General features: G+C 48.3%; 1 protein-coding gene and 2 pseudogenes across 1 annotated transcript; 1 reads left to right on the plus strand and 2 right to left on the minus strand.

Annotated features, from left to right (window-relative positions):
• Positions 1–3,254: 3,254 nt before the first annotated feature.
• LOC118636774 lies at positions 3,255–3,352 on the minus strand (annotated as a pseudogene).
• A 102-nt stretch (positions 3,353–3,454) lies between these two features.
• On the minus strand, positions 3,455–3,851 carry LOC118636409 (annotated as a pseudogene).
• Positions 3,852–11,754: 7,903 nt separating this feature from the next.
• Positions 11,755–14,443, plus strand: LOC118635397 (paraneoplastic antigen Ma6F-like). Its single transcript, XM_036270106.1, has 3 exons — positions 11,755–12,118; positions 12,224–12,274; positions 12,705–14,443. The coding sequence occupies exons 1-3, from the start codon at positions 11,755–11,757 to the stop codon at positions 14,441–14,443; spliced, it is 2,154 nt and encodes a 717-aa protein (XP_036125999.1).
• Positions 14,444–26,095: the final 11,652 nt, after the last annotated feature.

Below are 26,095 nucleotides of genomic sequence, written 5' to 3' on the forward strand. Positions count from 1 at the left end.
TTAGATGTGCGCGCGCGCGCGTGTGTGTGTGTGTGTGTGTGTGTGTGTGGCGATCTCCTGTAAAACAGCTCCTTTGGCCTTGGGCAATTTCTAAAGAGCATTGGCATCCAAGCTTCACCGAAGGATGGGAGAGCCTCAGGCCTTGAGGGAATCTATGGGACTGTACCCCACATCCACTGCAGTGTGGAATGCTTGTGTGCTCTAAATATGTAGTTGTAACAGAGCTATAAAAATAGAGATGGAAGACAATGCACAGTTGTCTTAAACTGTTTTGGGGTTACCGTATGGCTGGTGGTAGCATTACTACAATTAGTCCAGAGAACATCAGAATGCTTACAGCAAAAGTGATAGACCTGTGAAGAAAAATTGATAAACTCACAATTGTACTGGGAGAGACATTTCCCTTCTAGATTGTTTTCAACATTTCATTATAAAGAATTTCAAACACATGCCCAGCCAGTGTAGACAGAGTAATATAACGAAAGTCTGTGGACGCACCAGTCGGCTGTAGTCCACACAGGGCCATCCGGTCCATCTCTCCTCTGTCCACCTCCCTTTATTGTGGCAGGTGGCCCAGGACCATCTCTGAGAGAAGTGGCCTCACCTCTGCAGGCAGTGATGGCACCCCGAGGGCAGCAAGCCCGGATTCAGCCACTCTGCAGCAGGTACCTGGGACCCCAGTGAAGAAGAGGCCTGGAGAAGGGGTCCGGGGCAAAGGCAAGTCATCAGTGGGAAGTGAGCAAGCCCCTCTCTCAGTAGGGAAGGGTCTGAGCCTGGTCCTTTATTGGCTCTTCTTACCCCATCCTTCTGTTAATGTTGGTGTTTGTTAATAGTTATGAATGTTTAGAGGCTTCATATTACTTAGTGGAAGATAGATGAATAGACATGATCCATTCTGAGAAAATGAGAGGAAAGAAGATTAAAAAAATGAAAACCCCAAACAGAACCCCGGTGAGTTGTGGGATAATATAAAAAGGTCTAACACGTGTATTTGGGATCTCAGGAGAGAAGAGAGATGAGGAAGAAAAACTACTTGAATAAATAATGACTGACATTTTCAAAACTTGGAGATTGATGTAATTTACAGATTCAAGAAGTTCTGTGAACCATAAGGAGGATAAATACAAAGAAAAACCACATGTAGACTCATCGTAGTCAAACGACTGAAAACAAAGGATAAAGAGAAAATCTTGAAAGTAGTCAGTTAGATAAAACACTTCATATAGAGGAACATTAACAGGAAAATCCACTGAATTCTTATCGAATGATGAAAACCAGGATACAGTGAAACAACATTTAAAGTGCTGAACAACAGTAAATAACTTTCAACCCAGAACTATCTATATCCAGGGGAAAAAACCCTTCAAGAATGAAGGTACCCTTTTCTCCACATCCTTGCCAGCACTTGTTTGATGATTTGTTGATGGTAGCCATTCTGGCAGGTGTGAGGTGACACCTGATAGTCATTTTAATTTGCATCTCTCTGATGATTAATGATGTTGAGCATTTTTTCTTATGTCTCTTAGCCATTTGTATGTCGTCCTCTTTGGAGAATTGTCCAATCCAGTCCTCTGCCCATTTTTTAATTGAATTGTTGGTCTTCCTTTTGTTGAGGTGTATAAGTACTATGTATATTTTGGAAATTAACCCCTTATCTGATGTATCATTTGCAAATATGTTCTCCCATCCAGCAGGTTCCTTTTCATTTTGATGCTGGTTTCTTTTGCTGTGCAGAAGCTTCTTAGTTTGATGTAGTCCCATTTATTAACCTTTTCCTTTGTTTCTCTTGCCCTAGGTGACGTATCTGTCAAAATTCTACTATGTGAGGTGTCTGAGATTTTGCTGCCTACATTTTCTTCTAGGATTTTTATGTTTCATGACTTATGTTTAAGTTTTGTGTTTTTTTTTAATCCTCACCCGAGGACTTTTTTTTCTTTTGCATTTATCTTCAGATAGAGTGGGAGGGAGAGAGGAAGAGAGAGAGAGAAACATCGATGTGAGAGAGACACATTGACTGGTTGCCACCCACACGACCCCAACCGGGGCCAGGGACAAACTGCAACCGAGGTCCGTGTCCTTAGCAGGAACTGAACCTGGGTCTCTCTGGACCACGGGTCGATGCTCTAACTGCTGAGCCAAACCGGTCAGGGTTGTTTAAGTATTTTATCCATTTTGAGTTTATTCTTGTGTACACTGCTGATGGGAATGCAGACTGGTGCAGCCATTATTGAAAATAATATGGTGTTTCCTCAAAAAATTAAAAATGAAACTGCCATTTGACCCAGTGATCTACTTCTAGGAATATATCTTAAGAAGCCTGAAGCATCGATCAGAAAGAATATATGCACCCCTATGTTCATAGCAGTGCTATTTATAATAGCTAAGATCTTGAAGCAGCCCAAGTGTCCATCAGTAGATGAGTGGATAAAAAAGCTGTGGTACATTTACACCATGGAATACTATGCAGCTGTAATAAAGAGAGATCTCTTACCTTTTGAGATGACACGGAGGGACCTGGAGAGTATTATGCAAAGCAAAATAAGCCAGTCAGAGACAGACAAGTATTATATGATCTCACTTATTTGTGGAATATAATGAACAAAATAAGCTGACAAACAAAATAGATCCAGAAACATGGAAGTAGGGAACAGACTTATAAACATCAAGGGGAGGGGGTGGGGAGATGGGAAGAGATAAAGCAAAGAACTTACATGCATATATGCATAACCAACGGACACAGACAACAGTATGGTGAAGGCACGGGGGTGGGGTCTGGGAAGAGAGTGTCAGTGGGGGAATACTTTCAACAATAAAGGAAAAAAAGAATGAAGGTGAGCCCAGCCAGCTGGTGTGGTTCAGTGGATTGAGCTTTGTCTCATGCACCAAGAGGTCACCAGTTTGATTTCCAGTCAGGGCACATGCCTGGGTTTCGGGCTTGATCCCCAGTAGTGAAGGTGAAGGAGGCAGCTGACTGATGTTTCTCTCTCAAATTGATGTTTTTCTCTCTCTCCCTCTCCCTTCCTCTCTCTCTAAAAAAATCAATAAAAATATATTTCAAAAAAAGAATGAAGGTGAAACAAGGACCTTTTGAGATAGATGAAAGCTAGGAGAATTCATTCATCAATAGACTTGCACTGAAAAAAAAAAAAAGCAATAGAAACATGATAGTAGAGAGAAACATTGATCTTTCGGTAGAAATGAAGAACACCAGAAATGGTAAATGTATGGGTAAATATTTATATACATACTTTAAAAAAAATATGAAACGCTTTACGAATTTGTGTCATCCTTGCACAGGGGCCATGCTAATCTCTGTATCGTTCCAATTTTAGTATACGTGCTGCCAAAGCAAGCATTGTGTGGGTAAATATTAAAAAATATTTTCTCTTAATTTCTTTATAATACACAAGACTTTTTTTTTTTTTTTTGAGAAACAAAAGCCAAGTTTATTTGTTCATTTCTTGCATTTGAAGTACTCCTCGATGACATCCTTTGCCTGAGATTCTTTGCGATAGTCCTTAACCACCACACAACTGCAACCAACCACTTTACGGGGTTTTCCCTCTTGGTGGATTTTGCAGAGGCCTACCCATTCTCCTAGTTTCTTTTTGTCGCCAACCTTGATGAGGTTGATTTGGTGTTCTGCACACAGGGCCTCCACCGACTTGACATACATAAGCTCCTCACAGTTGGATACCAGCACACAAAGGTGGGCTTGGCGCTTGTCTAAGGCTTTGGCAGCTTCGCGAATTCCGCTCGCTAGGCCATCCTGGATGAGGGCGGTCTGCAGCACCTCTTGTAAAGCTGTTGACGTGCATTATGCCTCCAGCAGCAATGCCTTCCTCCGCCATGGCGGTGGGTTTTGGGTAGAGCCGAATCTTGAACGCACCCAAGCCTCTGCCTCCACGCAACTCCGCGGTGGCAGGGAAAGAGAGCACAAGACTCTTTAAAGTAAAAATTATAATAGTGTATTGTAATACATCTGTATAGTAGTGTGTTGTAATACATATAATAGTATTCTATAATACCTGTAGGTGTAATACATATGGTAACTACAGCATAAAGGATAGGTTAGAGAGGGAATTAATCTATATGATAGAAGGTTCTTACATTTATGTGAAGTACAATATTAACCTCAAGTAGACAGTGAAAAATTAAGGATATATATTATAATCTCTAGAGCAACCACTAAAAAACAATGCAAAGTGGTAATTGCCTAAAAAGGCAATAGGTAAGTTTAAATGGAATTTTAAAAAATTGATTATCTCAGGCAGGAAAAGGGGAACATAGGAATAAAAATAGATCGACAGTGCTATAGACTGGATGCTTGTGTGTTCCAGAAAACTCACATATTAAATCCTAACCTCCATGTGATGGTGTTTGGAGATGGAGCCCTTAGGAGGTGATTAGGTCATATAGAGGAGTCTCCACGAATGGGATTAGTGCACTTATTAAGGAGACTCCAGAGAGTTCCCTCTCCTTCTTCTCCCATGTAGGGACATGGTGAGAAGACAGCAGACTATGAACTAGGAAGTGGGATTTCATCAGACACAGAATATGCTAGTACCTTGATCATGGACTGCCCAGCCTCTAAAACTGTGAGAAATAAAAATTTGTTGTCTATAAGCCACCCTGTCTATGGTACAGTAAAGCCTTGATTTTTTGGAGCTCGATTTAATGGACAGAATTTCTGGTCGGTATGTCATATGTGAAAATTAACATCCTGTTAATTTTAAAATGCTTTTAACCAAGATTTGCTTATAATTAAATTAAAAGGTTATTTTTGTTATTAATTCACTGTTATTTTTACCAAATTTTAGCGAATAGGCCATATGTTGGAAAAAACACTAGTAATTTCATCAACATAAGTAAACATTACATATCTACAACTATAGTCTACATATTTAAATCCGAGTCACTGTTTATAAACAATGTTCGGGAAATGATTAGCACTTGATAACACTGCATCGTGGGTGGTGGTTGGTGGTACTTGGTTCTGTTGTCCTGTGGGGTGACTCTCTGCAGCAGTTTTAAGAGTGCCAGCCGATGCTCCCACGTATGCTAAGCCATGCCCTAGTGTGTGCGTTTCTTTACTCGCACTGAGTGGTGCATGCATTTACTAGACCTATTCAATACACATTTAAAATTACAGTAATACATACAGAAAACTTTTGAGATTAAAGTTTTAATACATACTTAATTTTAATTACACCAACTTGTCTACATAAGTAAAAACAGGTAAACTAATTTGTCAATGTTTAAATACTCACATTCGGAAAACCTAGTTTATCATATAACGGAGTTTTAGCTTTAATGAACACCCCTTTACCTGAATTAGTCCGTCATATCAAGGTTTTACTGTGGTTTGTTATAGCTGCTTGTGTGGACTAGCTAAAAGGATAGACCTAAATTTAAATACATAAAATTTACACTCAGTGTTAATGGGTTATATGCTCTGATGAAGAGGTAGAGATTGTCAGCATGAAGAAAAGAGGAAGGATTTTGCTGTCTACAAGAGATGCAGTGTAAAAATGAAGACTCAGATGAATTGATATTAAGAGGATTCAAAATTATATACCATGCAAAAAGTCAGCATAAGAAAGTGGGAATAGCTACATTAATACTAGACAAAACAGATTTAAAGACAATACTAGATGAAACAGATTTATCTCATATTTACCTGAGATACAAGGCAATAATGACATATATATTAGTTAATCAGGAACACATAGAGTTCGTAAACGTATTTGTACCTTATAATAACACGCTTAAAATACATAAAACAAAAGTTGCTAAATGGAGAAACAGCCATTTTCCACAGTTATAGTGGGGAATTTTAACACTCCTGCCACAGCAATTGATATAACTAGACAAGAAGTCAGTAAAAATATATCTTTATGACATTTTCAACCGCAATAGAAAACAAACTATAAAGAAAATTTGCCCCATTTGCCACAATGGGCTCTGCAAGTTGACTCCGCTAACTCCTCTGCTTTGTTGGTAGGCCATTTTGTCGCTGGAGGACCAATGGGTGTGCTCCTTGCTTTCAATGCCTTCAAGACTTGGTACATCAAGGCCTCACCGCTCGAGGTCTATATGGTACAGGAGGCTACTGTAACTTATTGCCTCCTCACGTGCATTTCGGAGCCAATCATTTGCCCTGCACGCAGATGCAATCGAGAACTTTCTGGGAAGCCCTCGTGGCCTTAAGACGGAGCATTTGAGAGACGGCGCCACTTGGTTCCTGGCTGCGCAGCGGAGGCGAGCTCTTCACCCCTCGCGGAGTGGGGCTCCAGGGTCCTGCACAGGGCCCAAAAAGTAAGGCCCCTGGGCAGGGGTGTGGCGGGGACTCCGCAGCTGGAGTTGGGGCGAGGGCCACCCGGGTGAGGAGGTGGGAGAGGAGGGCTAATATGTGGGGGTGCAGGAGCGGGAGCCATGCGCCCCGCCCTAAGGAGGGCTGCTGACTAAGGGGGGCTGAGGGCCCGATTCCCAGTTTGGGTCTGCAGGGTGGGTACCGCTGGCGGCAAGGAGGCAGGTGGGGGGCTGCTCTGGTGTGGGGAGGCCATGGATGGGGTTAATGGCTAAGCGGGCTAAGAGGTTGAGGGGGACGTGGAAGGGAGGGCTCCTCAATGCTGGAGGGGAGGCAGCGACTGTACTTCGAGGAGGACGGAGGGCAGGGTCACCTGCGGAGCGGCCGGGGAGGCTTTGGGGGCTCCCCGAGGAAAAGGCTGCTGGCTATGGATGAGTGGGTATGGGGCAGGCAGGCTCCCGGTGCCCCGACGTGAGGGGAAGAATAACGGTTACTGTGCCGGAGAAGGGAGGGCTAGTGGCCAAGGTGTGAGGATCGGGAGGACTCCTGCGTGTGAGGAGCTTCCACTGTGCGTGTGAGGAGCTTCCACTGTGCGTGTGGGGAACGTCCACTGTGCGTGTGGGGAGCTTCCACTGTGCGTGTGGGGAACGTCCACTGTGCGTGTGAGGAGCTTCCACTGTGCGTGTGGGGAGCTTCCACTGTGCGTGTGGGGAGCTTCCACTGTGCGTGTGGGGAGCTTCCACTGTGCGTGTGGGGAACGTCCACTGTGCGTGTGGGGAGCTTCCACTGTGCGTGTGAGGAGCTTCCACTGTGCGTGTGAGGAGCTTCCACTGTGCGTGTGAGGAGCTTCCACTGTGCGTGTGGGGAACGTCCACTGTGCGTGTGGGGAGCTTCCACTGTGCGTGTGAGGAGCTTCCACTGTCTGTGAGGGGGTGGGGTAGAACCCAGGCCGTTACACTAGGAGGACTGCTCCTGCTCCCTATGTAGAGAGCTGAAATAGGCGGGCTACCAGCTCCAACGCATCCCTGAGCAGAGGGGCGGGGGGAGGAGGAGGAGCCAGAGGAGAGGAGAGGGCTCCTAGCTTAAGCGCTGGTGAGGGGTGCTCCCTGGTGTAAGGAGTCTGGAGGGGACCGCTAGTGTCCTAGCAGGTGTGGGCGCGTGTGTCGTGAACTCGGAGGGCCTCTTGCCTCTGGACCACAGGGGAAGAGGACTGGCTGCCAGCATGGGAGGGGAGGGGGACCATTTTGGGGGCCGGGAGGGGGGCTCTCCTGTGTGAGGAGGCCAGAGGGGAAGACTAACGTCGAAGCCGGTGGGGGCGCCCTGCTAGAGGCCAGCGCCACCGCTGGGAGCAAGGCACAGCATGGGACCGCGCTTTGCAGGGCGGGAGAGGGTGGCGCCCCCTGCGTCCAGGAAGGGAATGATCTGGAATGTAGAGCCACTGGCTGAGGGTGGGAGAGGAGCCGCCTGGCTGGTGGGGAGCAGGTGACAGTGAGAGCGGGGCATACTGGGGTTGCTGTGATCTGTTGGAGGCTATTGGATATTGCAATTGGAGTGAAGGGGACGGTTTAGGGTGGGGCACTACAGTTGGAACCGGTCACCTGTTAGGGGTGACATAGGGATGGCAGTGTCAGGAGGGGAAAGACCTTGGCCTATACAGAAAATATATATTCTATACAAGGGTGCTTTTTACACCATACATCCGGTCATAAAAATTTTTCCAAAAATTTAAAAGGATCGGACTTTTGCCTTGGCCGGTTTTTGCTCAGTGGTTAGAACGTCCATGCACACACCGGTCTCAGGTTTGATTCCCAGTCGATTGCACGTACCTGAGTTGTAGGTTCGATCAGGCCCCAGTTGGGGCATGTGCAGGAGGCAGGCAACCAATCGATGTGTCTCTCTCACTTTGATATTTCTCTGTCTCTCTCTCTCTCCCCCCTTCTTCCCTTCCATTCTCTAAAAAAAAATATCAATGGAAAAATATCCTTAGGTGAGGATTAAGAAAATAAATAAATAAAAAGGATTGCACGTTTACTTAATAAGTTCTCATTTTATTTGAAACTCATTTTATTTGAAATAATTTTGAATTTTATTTGAAATTAATAATGATAACATATCCCTAAATATTTGGAAATCCATGGATCAAAGAAAATCACACAGGAACTTAGAAAATATTTTGTGCCAAATATTTTAAGAAGGAAAAAAATACAACTCACCAAAATTAGTGGAAGGCAACTACAGAAATAATCAGAGGAAAATGTATTGCTCTAAATGCTTACATTACAAAAGAAGACAGGTATACAGCCAACGACCTAATGGTCCATTTAAAGAAGCTAGAAAAAGAAGAGTAAAGTAAATGTAAAATGAATTCACTGAAAAAAACAATAGGGCTGCTCTGGCAGGGTGCTCAGTTGGTTGGAGTGTCCTCCCATGCACCAAAAGTGTGTGAGTTTGATTTCCAGTCAGGGCACATACCTAGGTTGCAGATTCAATCCCAAGTTGGGACCCATATGGGAGGCAACCAATCAATGTTTCTCTCGCACATTGACATTTCTCTCTCTTTCTCTTTGTCTAAAAAAAAATCAATTAACATATCCTTGGGTGAGGATTAAAAAATAATAATAGGGCTAAGAGAGAAAATCAGTGGCAGAAAGCAAATTATAGAGACAATTAACAGAGCCATATCTTGGTTCTTTTAAAAGAGCAATGAAACTGACAAAGCCCTAGCAAGACTAATCAGGAAAAAAGAGAAAGAGCACTAATCACTGATACCAGGAATGAAAGAAGGTTACCACTACAAATCAAATAGACATTAAAAAGAGAATGAGAGTAGCCCAGGCAGGTTTGGCTCAGCAGTTAGAGCGTTGGCCTGTGGTCCAGAGAGACCCGAGACCCGGGTTCAGTTCCTGCTAAGGGCACATACTCGGTTGCAGTTTGTCCCCAACCCTGGTTTGGTCGTGTGGGTGGCAACCACTCGTGTCCCTTTCACGTCAATGTTTCTCTCTCTCTCCCTCCTACTCTACCTGAACAAAAAATGTCCTCGGGTGAGGATAAAAAAAAAAAGAGAGAATGAGGGAATATTATGAAAAAAATTATGCCCCAAAATAGAAAATTTGACAAATTCCTTGGAGAAAAGGTGACTTCTTAAAACTGATGCCAGGAAAAAACAAAGAAAAGAAAAAGAAATGAGTAGCATTATCTTTTTGTTATTGTTGACAGTATTACAGATGTCCCCCATTACTCCCTGCTTGACCCCCTTCCGCTTACCCCAGGCCTTCACCACACTATTGTCTGTGTCCATGGGCTATGCATATATACATTTCTTTAATTTCTTCCCATTCCCCCACGCCCCTTCCCTCTGAGATCTGTCAGTCTGTTTCATACATTCATGTCTCTGGGCCTATTTTGCTAGTTAGTTTATTTTGTTCATTCTATTCCACATATAAGTGAGATCATATGTTATTTGTCTTTCTCTGATTGGTTTATTTAGCTTAGCATAGTAATCTCCAGGTCCATCCATGCTATTGCAAAGGGTAAGGGCCCCTTCTTTTTTAAAGCGGCATAGTATTCCATTGTGTAAATGTACCATAGTTTTTTTTTGTTTGTTTGTTTTTATCCACTCATTTACTGATGGGCAACGGGGCTGTTTCCAGATCTTAGCTATTGTAAATAACACTGCTATGAATGTAGGGGTGCATATATTCGTTCTGATTGGTGTTTTGGGATTCTTAGGATACATTCCCAGAAGTGTATTGCTGGGTCAAATGGCAGTTCCATTTAAAAAATTTTAAAATAGGTTTTTATTGATTTCAGAGAGAGGAAAGGAGAGGAAGAGAGAGATTAGAAACATTGATGAGAGGGAAACATAGATTGGCTGCCTCCTGCATGCTTCCTACTGGGGATCAAGTTTGCAACCCAGGCATGTGCCCTGACTGGGAATTGAACCTGTGACCTCCTGGTGCATGGGATGAAGCTCAACCAACTAAGCCACACCAGCTGTGCCCATTTTTAACTTTTTGAGGAAACTCTGTACTGTTTTCCATAGTGGCTGCACCAATCTGCATTCCCACCAGCAGTGCACTAGGGTTCCCTTTTCTCCACACCCTCAACCAGCACTTTTATTGATGGTAGCCATTTTGGCAGGTGTGAGATGATACCGCATTGTAGTTTTAATTTGCATCTCTCTGATGATTAGTGACGTTAAACATTTTTCCATGTCCATTGGCCATCTGTATGTTGTCTTTGGAGAAGTGTCTATTGCCCATTTTTTAATTGGATTGTTTGTCTTCCTGATGTTGAGGTGTATGAGTTGTTTACATATTTTGGAAATTAACCCAATATCAGATGTATCATTGGCGAATATATTTTCCCACGTGTGGGTTCCCTTTTCATTTTGTTGATGGTTTCTTTTGCTGTGCAGAAGCTTTTTAGTTTGATGTAATCCCCTTGGTTAATTTTTTCCTTTGTTTCTCTTGCTCTAGGAGATGTATTGGCGAAAATAGTGCTACGTGAGATGTCTGAAATTTTACTGCCTATGTTTTCTTCTAGGATTTTTATGGTTTTGTGGCTTATATTTAAGTCTTTTATCCATTTTGAGTTTATTCTTGTGTATGGTGTAAGTTGGTGATCTAGTTTCTTTTTTTTGCATGTACCTGTCCAATTTTTCCAACACCATTTATGGAAGAGATTATCTTTACTCCATTGTATGCTCTTGCCTCCTTTGTCAAGTATTATTTGACCATATTGGCAAGGGTCGATTTCTGGGTTCTTTGTTCTGTTCCATTGCTCTCTATGCCTGTTCTTGTGCCAGTACCAGGCTGTTTGGATTACAGTGGCTTCGTAGTATAGTGTGATATCCACTATTGTGATCCCTGCAACTTTGTTCTTCTTTCTCAAGATTGCTGAGGCTATTCGGGGTCTTTTTTGGTTCCATATAAATTTTTGGAATATTTGTTCTGGATCTGTGAAATACATCATTGGTATTTTAATAGGGATTGTGTTGAATCTATAGATTGCTTTGGGTAGTGGGGACATTTTAATAATGTTAATTCTTGCAATCTGTGAACATGGTTTGTATCTACTGTCCTTTAGCTGAGATCCAAGTCTTCTGGTCATCTTCAGCTCGCTTGGTGAACAGCCTTTCAGCTCCACTACTGTCAGCCAACCCCACCGCTCACTTCCATTTCCGGGGCACGACTAGCATTATATCTTGTAAGTTTACTATTTTCAAAAAAGTTTCCTAAAATCAAACAAACAAAACAGGGAGAGGAGGTGCTCCAGGCCTCTGCTGGGAGGGTCATGGGGCTCTGGCTGGGAAGTGGGATGGGCTGTGTGATATGAATATTATTCTCTCCCCTTTGCACCCACAGGACAAGGAGAGCACTGTGATAACCTGCATACCCCTGTCCAGTCACTTCTCCCCATCCCTCAGGTCTTCAGTGATGGCGATGGCACTGGCAATACTACAGGACTGGTGCGGCCTGATGGCTGTGAACGCACAGCGCTCCCTGCTCATCCTGGGCATCCCAGAGGACTGTGAGGACCAGGAATTCCAGGAGTCTGTGCAGGCTGCCCTGAGACACCTGGGCAGGTACCGAGTACAGGGCAAGATCTTCAGAAGGGAGCTCCAATCCAGGGTTGCCTTGATTGAGTTCACTGAGTATTTAAACCGAAGTTTGATCCCCCGACAAATACCAGGCAGGGGGGGACCCTGGACTGTGGTCTTCCTGCCCCAGGTCCCTGATACTGAGTCACAGGATAGACCTGATTTCCTTGCACAGCCTCAGAGGCAAGCAGTGGCTGGCAGGGTAGGTGAGGAAGGTGCAGATGAGGCAGGACCTGCAGGTGAGGCAAAATCCTCTGATGAAGCAGAAGCTGAAGGTTTGGCAGGAGCTCCAGGTGAGGAGGGAGTTAAAGGTGAGACTGGAGCTGCAGGTGAGGGAGGTGCAGGTGAGGATAAAGCTGCAGGTGAGGAGGGAATTAAAGGTGAGACTGGAGCTGCAGGTGAGGATAAAGCTGCAGGTGAGGAGGGAATTAAAGGTGAGACTGGAGCTGCAGGTGAGGATAAAGCTGCAGGTGAGGAGGGAATTAAAGGTGAGACTGGAGCTGCAGGTGAGGATAAAGCTGCAGGTGAGGAGGGAGTTAAAGGTGAGGACTGGAGCTGCAGGTGAGGATAAAGCTGCAGGTGAGGAGGGAGTTAAAGGTGAGACTGGAGCTGCAGGTGAGGGAGGTGCAGGTGAGGATAAAGCTGCAGGTGAGGAGGGAGTTAAAGGTGAGACTGGAGCTGCAGGTGAGGATAAAGCTGCAGGTGAGGAGGGAGTTAAAGGTGAGACTGGAGCTGCAGGTGAGGATAAAGCTGCAGGTGAGGAGGGAATTAAAGGTGAGACTGGAGCTGCAGGTGACGAGGGAGAGGCAGATGAAGAAACTGCAAGTGGGGAAGAAGCTGCAAGTGAGGAAGAAACTGCAGGTGAGGAAGAAACTGCAAGTGAGGAAGAAGCTGCAGGTGAGGAAGAAGCTGCAGGTGAGGAAGAAGCTGCAGTTGATATAGCTGCAGGTGAGGAAGGAGCTGCAGGTGAAGATGAAGCTGCAGGTGAGGTAGGAGCTGAAGGTGAAGCAGGAGGGTCAGATGAGGAGGGAGCTTCAGGTGACACAGGAATTGCAGGTATGCCAGGATCTGTGAGTATGGCAGGAGCCGCAGGTGAGGCAGGAGGTCCAGGTGAGGAAGCTGTAGGTATGGCAGGAGCCCCAGGACAAGCAGGAGCTTGGAACCAGCAATGGAGACAGGCCTTGCAGCCTATGCTAGAAAATATGGCCTACCAGGAACTGAGAGCCTTTTCTGGGATGGAAGAGCCAGGCCAGGAGAATGAGTCCTTTGAGAGCTGGCTGGACCATGCCAACGACATGCTGTACCTGTGGCGCCACATATCAGAAAGGGAGAGGAGGAGGAGGCTGGTGGAGAGCTTGAATGGTCCCGCACTTGATCTCGTGAGTGGCCTCCTGAATGAAAACCCTGACATCCCTGCGCAGGACTGCCTGGCTGCTCTGATTCAGGTGTTTGGGAAGAAGGACAACCAAACAACTGCGCGGCTGAAGTTCGTGACTTGTGCCCAGCGGCCCCAGGAAACCCTCTTTGCCTATGTGATGCGCCTGGAAGGCCTGCTGCAGGCAGCCATGGAGAAGGGGGCCATCCATCCCTCCACAGCAGACCAAGTACGTGCCCGGCAGGTGCTGATGCGGGCCCGCCCCAACGAGATGCTCTGGAACAAGCTGAGGAGAATGCGGCTGGAGAGGAGACCTCCTGGCTTCCTGGGGATGCTTCAGCTGATTCGGGAGTCGGAGGCATGGGAGGCCACTTCAACTACGAGCCAGCAGTATCAAGTGCAACAAGGGGCCTGTGTGGGCATTGGAGACCTGGCTGCTGTCCAGGCCGCCCCAGCCCATGAAGATGCTGCCCAGGCCGCCCCAGCCCATGAAGATGCTGCCCAGGCCGCCCCAGCCCATGAAGATGCTGCCCAGGCCGCCCCAGCCCATGAGGATGCTGCCCAGGCCGCCCCAGCCCATGAGGATGCTGCCCAGGCTGCCCCAGCCCATGAGGATGCTGCCCAGGCCGCCCCAGCCCATGAAGATGCTGCCCAGGCCGCCCCAGCCCATGAAGATGCTACCCAGGCCGCCCCAGCCCATGAGGATGCTGCCCAGGCCGCCCCAGCCCATGAGGATGCTGCCCAAGCTGCCCTTTCCAAGGAAGATTGTGCCGAGGCCTCTCTGGCCAATGCAGGGGCCATCGAGGCAGGTCCTGCCACTGCCAGTCCCAAGGAGGCTGCTCCTGAAACCCGTGATGCCACTGGGGCAGACCCTGCCCCCAAGAAGACCACCAAGGCCTCCCCTGCCACTCAGGGAGAAGAAAATGCTCTCGCTCTTGCAGGCCTAGGTCAGGCAGGATCCTCACCTGCCCACGTGGGCAGTGCTTTCGGGGTGGGCCCGGGAGGTCCTGGCAGTGATCCAGAGGGCCTGGCCCAGGAAGGAGGTCAGGAGGTTGAGGAGCCCCATGAAGAGGGGCTCAAGTCCATCCCAGAGGAGTCAGAAAGGGAGGACAGGGCTGGGGAGATGAGTCCCCCTGAGCCCTCCTGTGGCATATAGGCTTGGAAGGCCCAGAGGCCTCCTGTTTTCTCAGGCAGCAGAGCCCTGGAGGCAGGGGAAGGCCAGGCCAGAGCAGCCTCCTCACCACATGGGGCACAGGGCCCAGCAAAGGGTCTGCCCAGCCCAAAGCAAGACCCTGTGCTCCCCATTACTCCTAAGGGGCCCTGACCACCATCATCAGCCCTTCCAAGCCACCAATATGACCATCTGTAACACCAATGGGATGGGAAGAGGTGCCCCCTCATAGTATCACCACATCCGGCCCCTGCCTACTGGGGCAGCCACCTTGGGAGCACCCCTGAGCAGCCAGTCCCAGCCCAAGAGAGGGGCCCCTGAACACGTCTGCCACCTGCGCTGGACTGGGAGACTTTAGGGGCCATCTCAAGGGTGTCAGTCTCTGGGACCCCCATCCTATATCCCCGGGGGAGCCCCCACTCTGTTTCTCTGTAGGTCTCATGCTGACTCACGTGTCAAATAATCACACCCCTCCCCACCACACACACACATTAGCCGTGGTCCTTGTGCAGAACGGCCAGGTGTGTGTGAACCCCGTGGGTGTCCTGACCTACCTCCCGGGGCAGCCGCCTCTCAGCCCGGTAGGTGCTGTGAGCTGCACAGACAGCCAAGGCTCTGCCAGCTCTCGTCCAGAGCCGTGAGCTCAACCTCTGCTTTCTCGGTGTAGATTTAGGCCAACCGCTGCTTGTTCATGTGGAGATGTGTGTTTTTCTCTGAGAAGTTTCCTCCCCCCAACCTCACAAACACCCCTCATCTCGGAGATCCTGTGCCCAGTCCCAGAAGAGGGCAGGAAGGACGGATGAGGGCGTGGCCAGCACTCAATCAGTGAACTTGGGAAGGAAGAAGTGAACCAGGACAGAAAGTCATTGCTGGAGGCTCCAACGGGACTGTGCTCTGATATGCCACCCTGTTTCTTGTGACTCAGTTTCCTCAGCTTGATGGAATGTCCCCTGCTGTATTTTCCAGTGTCTTGTGTCTGTCCTGTGCAGGTCGCAGGGCAGGGCCAGGCCCCAGCATGTTGTTCAGAGGGGGAGGGGAGCCCTGCAGCGAGTGGACATCGCCGGTGTCCTTAGTCCTGCAAAGCCGATCGTGGGGCTCTCAGGGAGGGGAAGTATGGTGGGAAGGTTGTGGTGTCGAGGGACAGCTGAGGCACCTGGTCAGGGATCCCAGGAGGATGGGGGTCGTGACCTGTGGCCTCTAGTGGTCATTAGAAGCCCCTCTTTGTTTTGTCATTCCCTCTGTTTAATGGTTTCAGTAAATGTTTCTTTTCAATAAATTTCATTCAATGTTTAAGCTGAGTTTTGCCACGGGCAATTGAATGAAGGGTCTGCTGGGGTTGCGGCTGGGGGTCAGAAAAGGATTTCTGCTTAGCACCTATGGGAGACTTTTCCAGGGAGAGGGTAGGGTAGATACATGGGAGTTTTTGTTACATTTAATAGGTGAATTACAAAGTTTTGGGGTCCATTTGTTCTTGTCTTGGGATGATCCTGTCCCCTTGGTCTTTTGAAAATGGGTAAGGGTAATCCTGATTTTCTCCTTGACTGGAGGGAAGGAGCCATTGGCATCCAGTGCCTGAGATTCAGAACTGCTGAGTGTGTGTGACGTGTGGAGTGAGGCCATGGAACAAAGAACTCACTCCCCAAAGGCCCATAGCATCATTGGTGAGAAACTAGTATTAGACTGATAAGACTTTTGTAAAAACCCCAAGTATATTTTTTTTAAATATGTTTTTATTTTTTAAATTTTTTAATTTTTAATTTTTTTTTAGAGATAGAGGAAGGGAGAGATAGAAACATTGATGTGAGAGAGAACCATCAATCGGCTGCCTCCTGCACGTCCCCCACTGGGGATCAAGCCTGCAACCCAGACATGTGCCCTGACCGGGAATCGAACAGGGACCTCTCAGTCTGTGGGATGATGCTCAATTCACTGAGCCACACCGGCCAGGCCCCAAGTGTATTTTAATCTGAGGTACCATAAAATATCACCATGGAATAACAATGGTAGCACTTACCGAGCAACTCAAGATCTCTAGACACTTTTGGGGTTTCTGGGAGAATGGGCAGTAACATATCCATAGCACCTCCACCTGCAAAAAGACTTGCTCTCAAGGACAAGAAAAGACTAGGTTAGTGAGCTGCACAATGGAGGGGCCCGGGGAGGCGTTGCTCTCTGAAGGGGTAACATTCAGGGGTGGCAGGTCAGGATTCATGCTAAAGGCAGTGGGAAGCTGTTGCACCATTTAGTTGGGCCCACTGGATACTGCTCATTTGTTCTGTTTCCAGAAATTGCCACTTTATGAGGCTGAGCCTCATCTCCCATGAGAGGAGCTGAAAATGCCTGGTCTGTGTGCTCCCAGCTTTTCTTGCAGCTAGGGTATGGGCACGTGACCAGGATACGTCAATCAGATGCACCTGCTGCCAATTGACTCTGGGCCCAGAAGTGGGAAGAAGCAGGACCACACAGATTCTACTTGGGTGGTGGGTGGCAGCAGAGGCAGTGAGACTTGTTACCTGAGGAGCAGTGATAGCCACTGTTCTCCTGGCAGCACCCAAGTCCCACATTGGTGGTGAAAACCAGTGTTCGTTCCTAGTCATTGGAGGGAGCCAGCCCAGCAATTTGCCATGATGCAGACCCTTGTTCCTCCAAGCTTGGCTCTCAAACCCTCCCCAAACATCCATGAGCCGCCTACCATCCTTCAGCTAATTCCCTTGGAACTTCCAGAAGCCACAATGAGATGTGATGGCTAAAGACGGGGGGTACAAGAGTCTTCCAATGACACTCACCAAAAGAGCACCCACCCCAAACAGGAGTAAATATCTGCACTGCAACTTCTGCTGGGTGGCTGGGATTTGGGAATGCCATGCCTGATGCCTCCGGGGCAGGTCTGAGGGAAAGCAGGTCCCTGGAACTTAAGGTGTAGGGCCCTGGGGGGACAGGGTCAGGGTGGATAGGCTTTTGCCTCTTTTCTCTTGAAATTGGGTGCTGTGGCTGAAGTCTTGGGGGAGCTAATCTGGTGGAGAGAGGGGAGCCCCCACTCTGGGGTGAGCAGCAGAGCACATCTGCCAACTGGGTGCACCTGGTCAAGGACAGAAAGGAGCCTGTGGAAGGGCGGGGAGAGGCCCTGGGATTAGGGGGGTGGGGCTCTGGACAAAGCTTGTGTGTGTGTGTGTGTGTGTGTGTGAGAGAGAGAGAGAGAGAGAGAGAGAGAGAGAGAGAGAGAGAGAGAGAGAATTGGGCAAGGTGGTTTCTCTCAGTCTGCATCTCTTCTGACCGGAACCTGAGACTTCCAGTGGCTTCCCTCTTCTCCAGGAACTGAGGAAGAACACCTACGCCAGTGCCAGCCAACTCGGGCTAGAGCAGACTGGTTGCTGGGGGAGCCCCTGTCCCCATTCCCCACAGCTCATGTTTCAGATGGGATGGTCAGAGACATCCCCACAGGCCTTGACAGTGCTTTTCACATTTCCTCCTCTTATGTTTTCTGTCCAGCTTGCAGTCCAAGTTCATGTCAGTTTAGCCCCCCCTGTCCCTGCTTGTAGCCCAGGGCAGCTGGCAGAGTCCTGAGGAGTGGGGAGCCCCTCCACCCCATTTGCTATGTCTTTCCAGCCAGCAGGGCCAGATTCACAGCTGGCACAGGGAGTAGCGACTCAGTGGATGGCCTTCCCTGAAGCCTGGTACAGACTCTGTTGGCACCCTATCCCAGCCCCATGCCCATTTCCAGCCCAGCCCAGCTCCTATCTACAGAAGGAGAGATAATATTCACCAAATGACCACTGGGACTCCACTACATAATGGTCCCCCCAAAATGACAGAGGCCAGTTGGCTGCTGGGGGAGGGGCAACTTGATTCCTACGCCTTAGGAGGCACTTGGGACTTGGCTTTCAACACTTCCCTGACAAGGGCTTGCTTTAGGGGCCTGAGTCTTATTCTGTGAACACATTCCATTCCGATGGCCACACCGGACTTTGGGGGACAAGTCTACCAGAGCAGGGCTCCAGAGACTCTCCTAGCTGCCAGGTCCCCATGGAGCCAATGACTTCTGGGTGAGCAGGGATTTGGGCTTATGTGGCCTTGGGAGAGAGCTTAGTGAACCTGTGCCCCAGTGGCCACCTTGCAGGCCCCAGAGCCCAGTCTTTCCGAAGGTTTAGGGCTGTAGAAGCAGCACTAGCCAGCTCGCGTAATGGACAGCTCACATAATTACACATCATTGTGTAAGTTGCCTCTTTTTCCATCTGGCACATTCCAGATTCCTGGGACCCTGGCAGACTCTGCCAAGGGGGCTACATCAGGAACTCGTGCTCAGCTGACTACAAATACTGTTGCAGGGGCGGTGACTCCTGGCCGTGCTCTCCAAGTTGCCAGCCCAGGCAGTTTCCCCTCCAGCCCTGCCCACCAGTGCCCATGGGGACAGGTGCCCACAGGGCTGTGGGGAACTTGGGGAACTGAGGGCACATGTGTGCCTCTGAAGCATAAGGTGGATGTCCCCAGGTGCACATAGAGGGGCAGTGGAGCAGGACTGAGGAAGCAGGAAGGCACCCCAGGGAAGGGACCGCACATGTGAAGCGTACTGTGTGCACTGGGTAAGCTGAAACTTCTCCCAGAATTTCCTTCCCTTTATGGTCCCAGGCTTAGGTGGGTCACAGGAGAAATTTTCTTGAGATTTGGAAGTGGAAATAAAAATGTATTTTTATTTTTTTAATGCTCAGAAGGTCAGACTAGCACAGTGTCATTGATCTGTTGTCTTGACTCACCTGCTGCTGCCACCAAATCACTTCCTTCTGTTTCTCCAAGTTTTGGGCCCGCTCAGGTGCAGTTCCATGGGGATAGACAGCCATCTCCTGCAGGCCACTGCATCATCCAGATTTGAGGTGGTGGGACACATACATGGCTCTCAGTTCATGCTTACCCCACCGCTCCGCTTCTCAGCTGTCTGCGTCCCTTGGGCCAGCCCTGCTGACTGCAGGCCCAGAAGCAGCAGTTCCCTGGACTGGCCTTGAGGGCGTCATCCCCATAGTGCATCATTTGTATCACTCAGGGAATAGGTTCTGCTTTCGAAGGAACCTTAACTAGCAGGCACACCATGTCCTGGGCCTGTCTTCCTCCCCACAGAGCAGCTCTCAGTTCAGATGGGCTAGGCCCTAATCTGGGTTGGCGTCCCAAGTTGTGGCCCGTTTCCAGTTCCAAGCTTCCCAGTGACTAGCTCAGCCTGAGAACAGGTAGAGCTGGGGTACTCTGTCCTCTTGCCTAAATCTTAGCTGGCTGCAAAAGATACCGACTTAAGAAATTCCTTCCAGGCCTTGGGCTCTTTTCCTCTCCAATTATACAGAAAAATGATGAGCTGGCCTAACTTCAAACTTAGCTTCAAAGAGAAAAAGAGCATTGAAAATGGCTAGAACCCCAAACCACAAATTAGGAAGCTCTCCAGTCAAATACTGCTCTGTTTGCACTGGGGTAGAGGGCCAGCTGGGCCCGCAATGCCTCCTCAGAACTGAAGCAGGAGTCAGACCACCCCAAAGTCAAAGGTCACAGTCTGGAAGTCAGAGAAAAATACAAAACAAGTATCTGGTTCAATTAACGAAATGTAAGGACACAGGCTGTAGGAGCGGTGGAATGTCATTGTGGAGACTGGTCAGATAATGTGGTAGTGGGAGACGAAGTGGACATGTTGGTAAAATCAAGTGTGTCCACAACCCAATGTGGGGGTCCTACACATAAATTGGCAACAATTACAAAAACAATACAATGAGGAAAAGAACAGAAGCAAACAGTAGATGAAAAGCACATTGCTAGAGGAATTACACAAAAATACAGGAAGACAATAGACAAGAAAAAAAACCCCAAACTTCTCCACAGATGCAAGGAAATTCCAGAAAACACTATGTCTCAAAACAAAAGAGAATTTAAAGAGGAGATCTAGAGTTTAAAGAAGATATTATTAAAAAACCGAAGGAAATGAAAGGAAGGTAGCAGAACCCAGAAAAGAATTGGAAGAGAAAAATAAATATTACTGAGATGAAAGCATTTTTCATAGTTTTATTCATTAACTTTTGTGGATCTTTTAGAAACTAATACCTCTTGTGAAGAAACATTTATTACAAATTCAACAATTATTTAAGTTTTCTTCCAGTTTCTTTTTCTTTGTCACAATCAAATAAAATGAGTGTAATACTTCAGATTGAACACAATGTATATATAATGACCTCATTTTTCTGAGGTATAATACACATACCATGAAATTCACCCTTTTAAGGTACAATTCAGTGTATTTTGTCTCTTCACCAAGTTGTATGACTGTTCTCTCCACTCCCAGGACATTTTTGTTGCTCCAGAAGAAGACTCGGTGCCCACGTGCAGTCACTCCCCATCCCCTGGCAACCACTGGTGTGCTTCTGTCTCTGGATTTGCCCATTCTGTACATTTCATATGAATAGATTCATACACTATGTGGCCTTTTGAGTTTGGCTTTTCTCATAAGTATATGGGATGATCCCATTTTGGAGAAATAGTTTCGTCTCACCTACCCGTTCCTGTATCTGTCCATCCTTCTATCTCCTTGCACCTAGGTCTGATGCAGTGTTGATGATGGAAGTTTCTGGGTGCTGGGATCTGGGGTGGATTCAATCTCATTTCTGGACTTTTCTGGAACACTTGAATTTTTCCCATGTGCATGTATCCTCTCTCCTGCCATTGCTAGTTGCCTCATGGCAATCTTTCTTGCTCACTTATTTATTTGAGAAGTGTTTACTGTACCCCGCCTGTGTGCAGCTGTCAATAGAGTGACGACAGGGCCTGTGCTGGAGTAAGTGGCGGGGAGAATGGAGAGGGGTGGATGGCTGGACTCAGGGTGCGCCAGTGGGTTGAGATAACGAGAGTTCAGATAGATTGGCAAGGGTGCCAGCTTGCAGTTGAGGAAGAGAGGGAGCCAAGGATGATGTGCAGGTTTTCAGCCTGGGCAACTGGATGGGGTTGCTAACCAGCAGGTGTGTCCATCCCGGGCTGGGAAATGTGCTCTGAATCTGGGTTGTTCTCAGGTTGTGAGAAGGAAGAGAAGAGCCCTGGTCCAGGGGGACAAGGAAGCTCTTGGACTGGAAGTCAATGCGAGCACAGGCCATCCCCTGCAGGCAGCTTCCGCTGGGCCTTACTCAGTGTGTCCTGTTAGAAACTACCTCCCTACCACTCTGGCTTCTGGGGCCAAAGGCTTGTAGGACTCCTCCTTGCTGATGCCTTTCTAGGTCAAGGCCACTTTCATGCTGGTCTGGGAAGCCAGTTCTGAGGGTATGCACAATTTATGTGGCAAAAGAAATAGACTCGAGTCCCAACGAGCTAGTCCTGTGTCAATCTGCATTTCGTAGAGGTGTGTGTGGGAGAGAGGGAGTGTGGGGGGAGCTTTTCATAAATGGATCCAGGCACCCTCTTTGAGAAACCATCATTTCCCAGAGCCTGTGGGCCCACCCCCACTGCCACACCTCCTCAGCTCTGCAACTACATTGGGTGACAGGGAATGGGCAGGAGGCCAGAGTGCTGTCCCCTCCACAGCAGCCTCCCACTCAGAGATGGGAGAGGACCCTGAAGGCCCCCTCTGCTTCCAAACAACAGCTGCAGAAGCTTGTCTTGGCTTGAAACTCCCCAACAGTACCAGAGGGGTGCTGGAGCTCTCTCCCTTTCTGTCTGTCTTTGTCTCCCCTGCCTGAATGTGTCACACACATAAACTTGAGCTAAAGCTGAGAGGCCCCTGAGGAAAGCTGAGACCCTGCTGGGTACAAGGTAAGCCTGTGTGGCTTCCAGGCAAAGCCAAGAATGATCTAGCCCTTCCTGTTCTCAGAACTGTGCTGTTTCCTAGACAACGCATTTTGTGTAATCATGGTCAAGGCAACGTACATTTCTGCTCAGAATCAAGGTCACAGTATAATACCAATTCACCACGGCAACAGCAGACTACTCCTCTGACATGGGAGATGGGATTGCAAGGAAAAGCATATGCTGAGCGCTCGTGCCCAGCCTGCTCAGCTCACCTTTCTTGATGGAGAGGCATGGCGACCCTGCACCATGAAACAGACCTCACAACAGTGGAATCTATAATCTAGTCCTTAAAAGGCACAGAGTCCCTTGTAATATCGACATAAGTAATTTGCAATACAGAGACAACCAGGCAGATGGTGTCCCAGGTAAACCAACGTGTCACAACAGGAGCCATTCTACCTGACCTGGCTTCAGGGGTTTAGTTTCAGTCTGCAAATCCATCTGAGTCATCTTGCCTTTTGTAAACAAGGCCTGTGCTGCTCCAAGTCAAGCTAAGGATTTGATGAACTCTGTCACCAGCTCACTCTGGGACCAAGGCAGGTACCTTTCCTTTGGTGGGTTTCAGACAAATGAGCTCTGACGAACAAAACCCTGTAGCTTAAAATTTGATCATGTTCCTAATTTCTTGGCCCAAGACCAATTGTCAGTCACCTCCTGGCACATCCCTCTCCTCTCTGGCACCTAAAATCAGTGCCCCTCTGTTTTGGTAAGTGTGGGCCTGGGGCTATTATGCAGTCTGTGGGTCTGAGCACAGTGTGGGTTTATGCCCTTCCCCAAGGCCACCTGCTTGGATGAGAGAAAGGAGGAGGAGACAACCCCGCAGGCCTGTGGGGTAAGGTTTCTGTGAAGGTGAACAGTCACCTGGAATGGTCTTTGGATTTACCCCAACCCCCACCCCTCCTGTCTGACCCCAGTGAGGAGGCCTCACTGAGGCCCCAGGTGGAAAAGGGCAGAAAAAGAACACAGGCAGTAGGAAGGGCAGGATGCTTCAGGGAGGGCCCCCTGGGCATGAGCCCGGCCCTGTGAGGAAAAGGCCCAGGGACTGGGATTGGTGTGCTTGAGTGTGTTGTATGTTAGGGGGGGCTGTGGGGATAAGGAACAGACTTCGCACATTCTTATTGTTGTTGATATCAGAACTCAGGATGGCAATTCCATGTCACTTCTGGTGCCTGTCACAAGGTGGCTTCAGGCATTTGAACTTCGGTAATGGGACCCCACAGCAGGGACATTTCTTTTTAAAGACTATGAGCTTTAACACCAGGTTCAGGGGGGCTCCCTTCATCCATCGCGGTGAATGAGAATGCTCAGGTAACCACGTCTGTTGGGTTAGTGAGCCCTCAGAAATGCATGCCCAGGACAAGCCACAGTAGTCAGGGTGGGCCTCCCCCTGGCCCTGTGATGTGCGGCCCTAGGATGTGTGATTGAAGGGCAGGTATTTCTCTAGTGCCTAGAGCATGATAAGTTCCTCAAAAGCACACTGAAGATTAAGTAAACCGTAGAGGGTGGCATGGCCCCATGCTGCAATACTGGGAAAGAGGGACTATGGGAGGGATCTCCCCAGGGCTCCTGAGGCTCAGGGTCCTGCCTTGGAAGCCAGTTTCAAGTCCCCCTCCCAGGGGAGGGCAGGTGATGGGGTCTCTGAGGGGCTTATGGAGGCATAAAACTAGTGAGAATTTCGATTGCCTTTTATTTATGTCTCCGAGTGCCCCAACCTGAAAGAAGGTGGCCCAGAGAAACTAGTTGACATATTTTGTCAAAAGAATCAAACAGCCCAACATACCAGCAACCCCCACTGGCCGCCCTTGCCTCTCCTGGCGTTTGAGGCCCCTGACTTTGAGACTTTAAGACCGAGTCTACGGCCATACCACCCTGAACGCGCCCGATCTCGTCTGATCTCGGAAGCTAAGCAGGGTCGGGCCTGGTTAGTACTTGGATGGGAGACTTTAAGACTGAAAGCCCCTCTTGCCACAGAAACCCTGTCTGGGGGTTACTGCCTGTAACTTCAAGGGCCACCTTTGTCTTACCCACTGGTCTGAGAGCCTCCCCAGTGCCCAGCTGATCCCTCTTTCACCTGAAGGTGCCATTTCTAGAAGCCCTGCCTTGGTGGATTCTGTTTCAGAGCCCCAAGACCTCTATGTTGAGAATTGGCCCTCAGTCAGTGAGTGCAGCTCCAAGGGCAGGGAAAGGAAGGGCAGCCGATGGAAGGGCAGCCAGTAGTGACAGTATCTGTCCTCGATCGGCAGCTTGGCTGATGGAAACATGTGTTCTAACTTAGAGAGTTCCATGACTTAGGCAAGGGTCGCCCAAGAAGGGCTGGGGGGCCACTTCCACGGCCACGCGGTCAAGTGGTTAAAGCCATCTTGCCAGGAAATGCTCTCAATTCCACTGCTTTGGTTACCAACTTTCCGAAACTTACATTCCATTCAGACCTCACAGTTCAAAGAAATGCCAAAAACACTTTGTAGCAGATGCCGTGCTGGGCACTTTTCCACAGCTCACCTCATTTCATCTTCACAACGCCTCCCTTTGCTTATTCTGCCCACTGGTGTTGAGGCCCAGCCCACTCCAGGATGGACATGGGAGGTGGACGTTAATGGAAGATCTGCTCACACGCTAGAAAACAATGAATTGGGAGAAGTGCTCTGAAGTGAATAAACAGGATAGAGATTAAGAGGCATGGGCTCAGGGAAGGGACTTTGAGCAGGTGCCTTGAATCCGAAACCTGAAGGATGAGCAGCAGAGGGCAGGAGAATATTCCACAGAAGTGGAATGCTCCTGCCAAGGGCTTGTAAGGCACCCGTGCCTGAAATCTTAGAACTCGTTAGGAAAGCGAGGCTCACATTGGTGAATGGTGTGACCAGGATGGCGCCACAAGGCAGTGGCTCTACTGTGCTGAAAAAATTTTTAATTTAATTAATTTATTTTTGCTAACAGATGTTTCTCCTTTTTCCCTGTTGACTCTCTCTTCCTGTTCCCGCCCCCCAGCATTGTTGTCTATGTCCATTGGTTATGTTTATATGTATAAGTGCTTTGGTTTATCTCTGCCCCCCACCCCCTCCTCTGAGGCTTGTCAATCTGAACCCTACTTCTATGTCTCTGGGTCTATTTTGTTCATTATATTTCACAAATAAGTGAGATCATGTGATACTTGTCTTTCTCTGACTGGCTTATTTCACCTAGCATAATACTCTCCAGGTCCCTCTATGTCATCTCAAAGAGTAAGAGATCTTTCTTTCTCACAGCTGCATAGTAGTCCATTGTGTAGATGTATCACAGCTTTTCTATCCACTCATCCATTGATGGACACGTGGGCTCTTTCCAGATCTTAGCTGCTGTAAATAGTGCTGCTATGAACATGGGGTACATATATTCTTTCTGGTTAGTCTTTCAGGCTTCTTAGGATATATTCCTAGAAGTGGGATCACTGGGTCAAATGGCAGTTCAATTTTTAATTTTTTGAGGAAACACCATATTGTTTTCCACAGTGGCTGCACCAGTCTGCTGAATTTTTGTGACAAGATCATGCTCTGCTCAGAGCTCCTGTCACCAGCATCATTACTTCATAACCCTGCTTCTTTCCCGGTGAGATGCCTGTTTCCCTTTCATGACCATGGGCTCAGAAAAGGCAGGGCATTCACAATTTCCCGAGGCGCCCCCAGGTTCTAGTCCTTTGCCTGCACACAGTAGGTGCAAGAACATCAACATTCATGAAGCACCCACTCTGGCTAGCCTGGGCTAGGGGTTCAGACCACAGACATGGAGCTTACAGTTTGGTGAGGGAAAGGGAACGCTCTCTGCAGACTCCACGCTTTCCACCCGGAGCCCTATAAGTGGGCC

Source organism: Molossus molossus, unplaced genomic scaffold, assembly GCF_014108415.1.
Source record: "Molossus molossus isolate mMolMol1 unplaced genomic scaffold, mMolMol1.p scaffold_m16_p_2, whole genome shotgun sequence".
Taxonomy (NCBI): domain Eukaryota; kingdom Metazoa; phylum Chordata; class Mammalia; order Chiroptera; family Molossidae; genus Molossus; species Molossus molossus.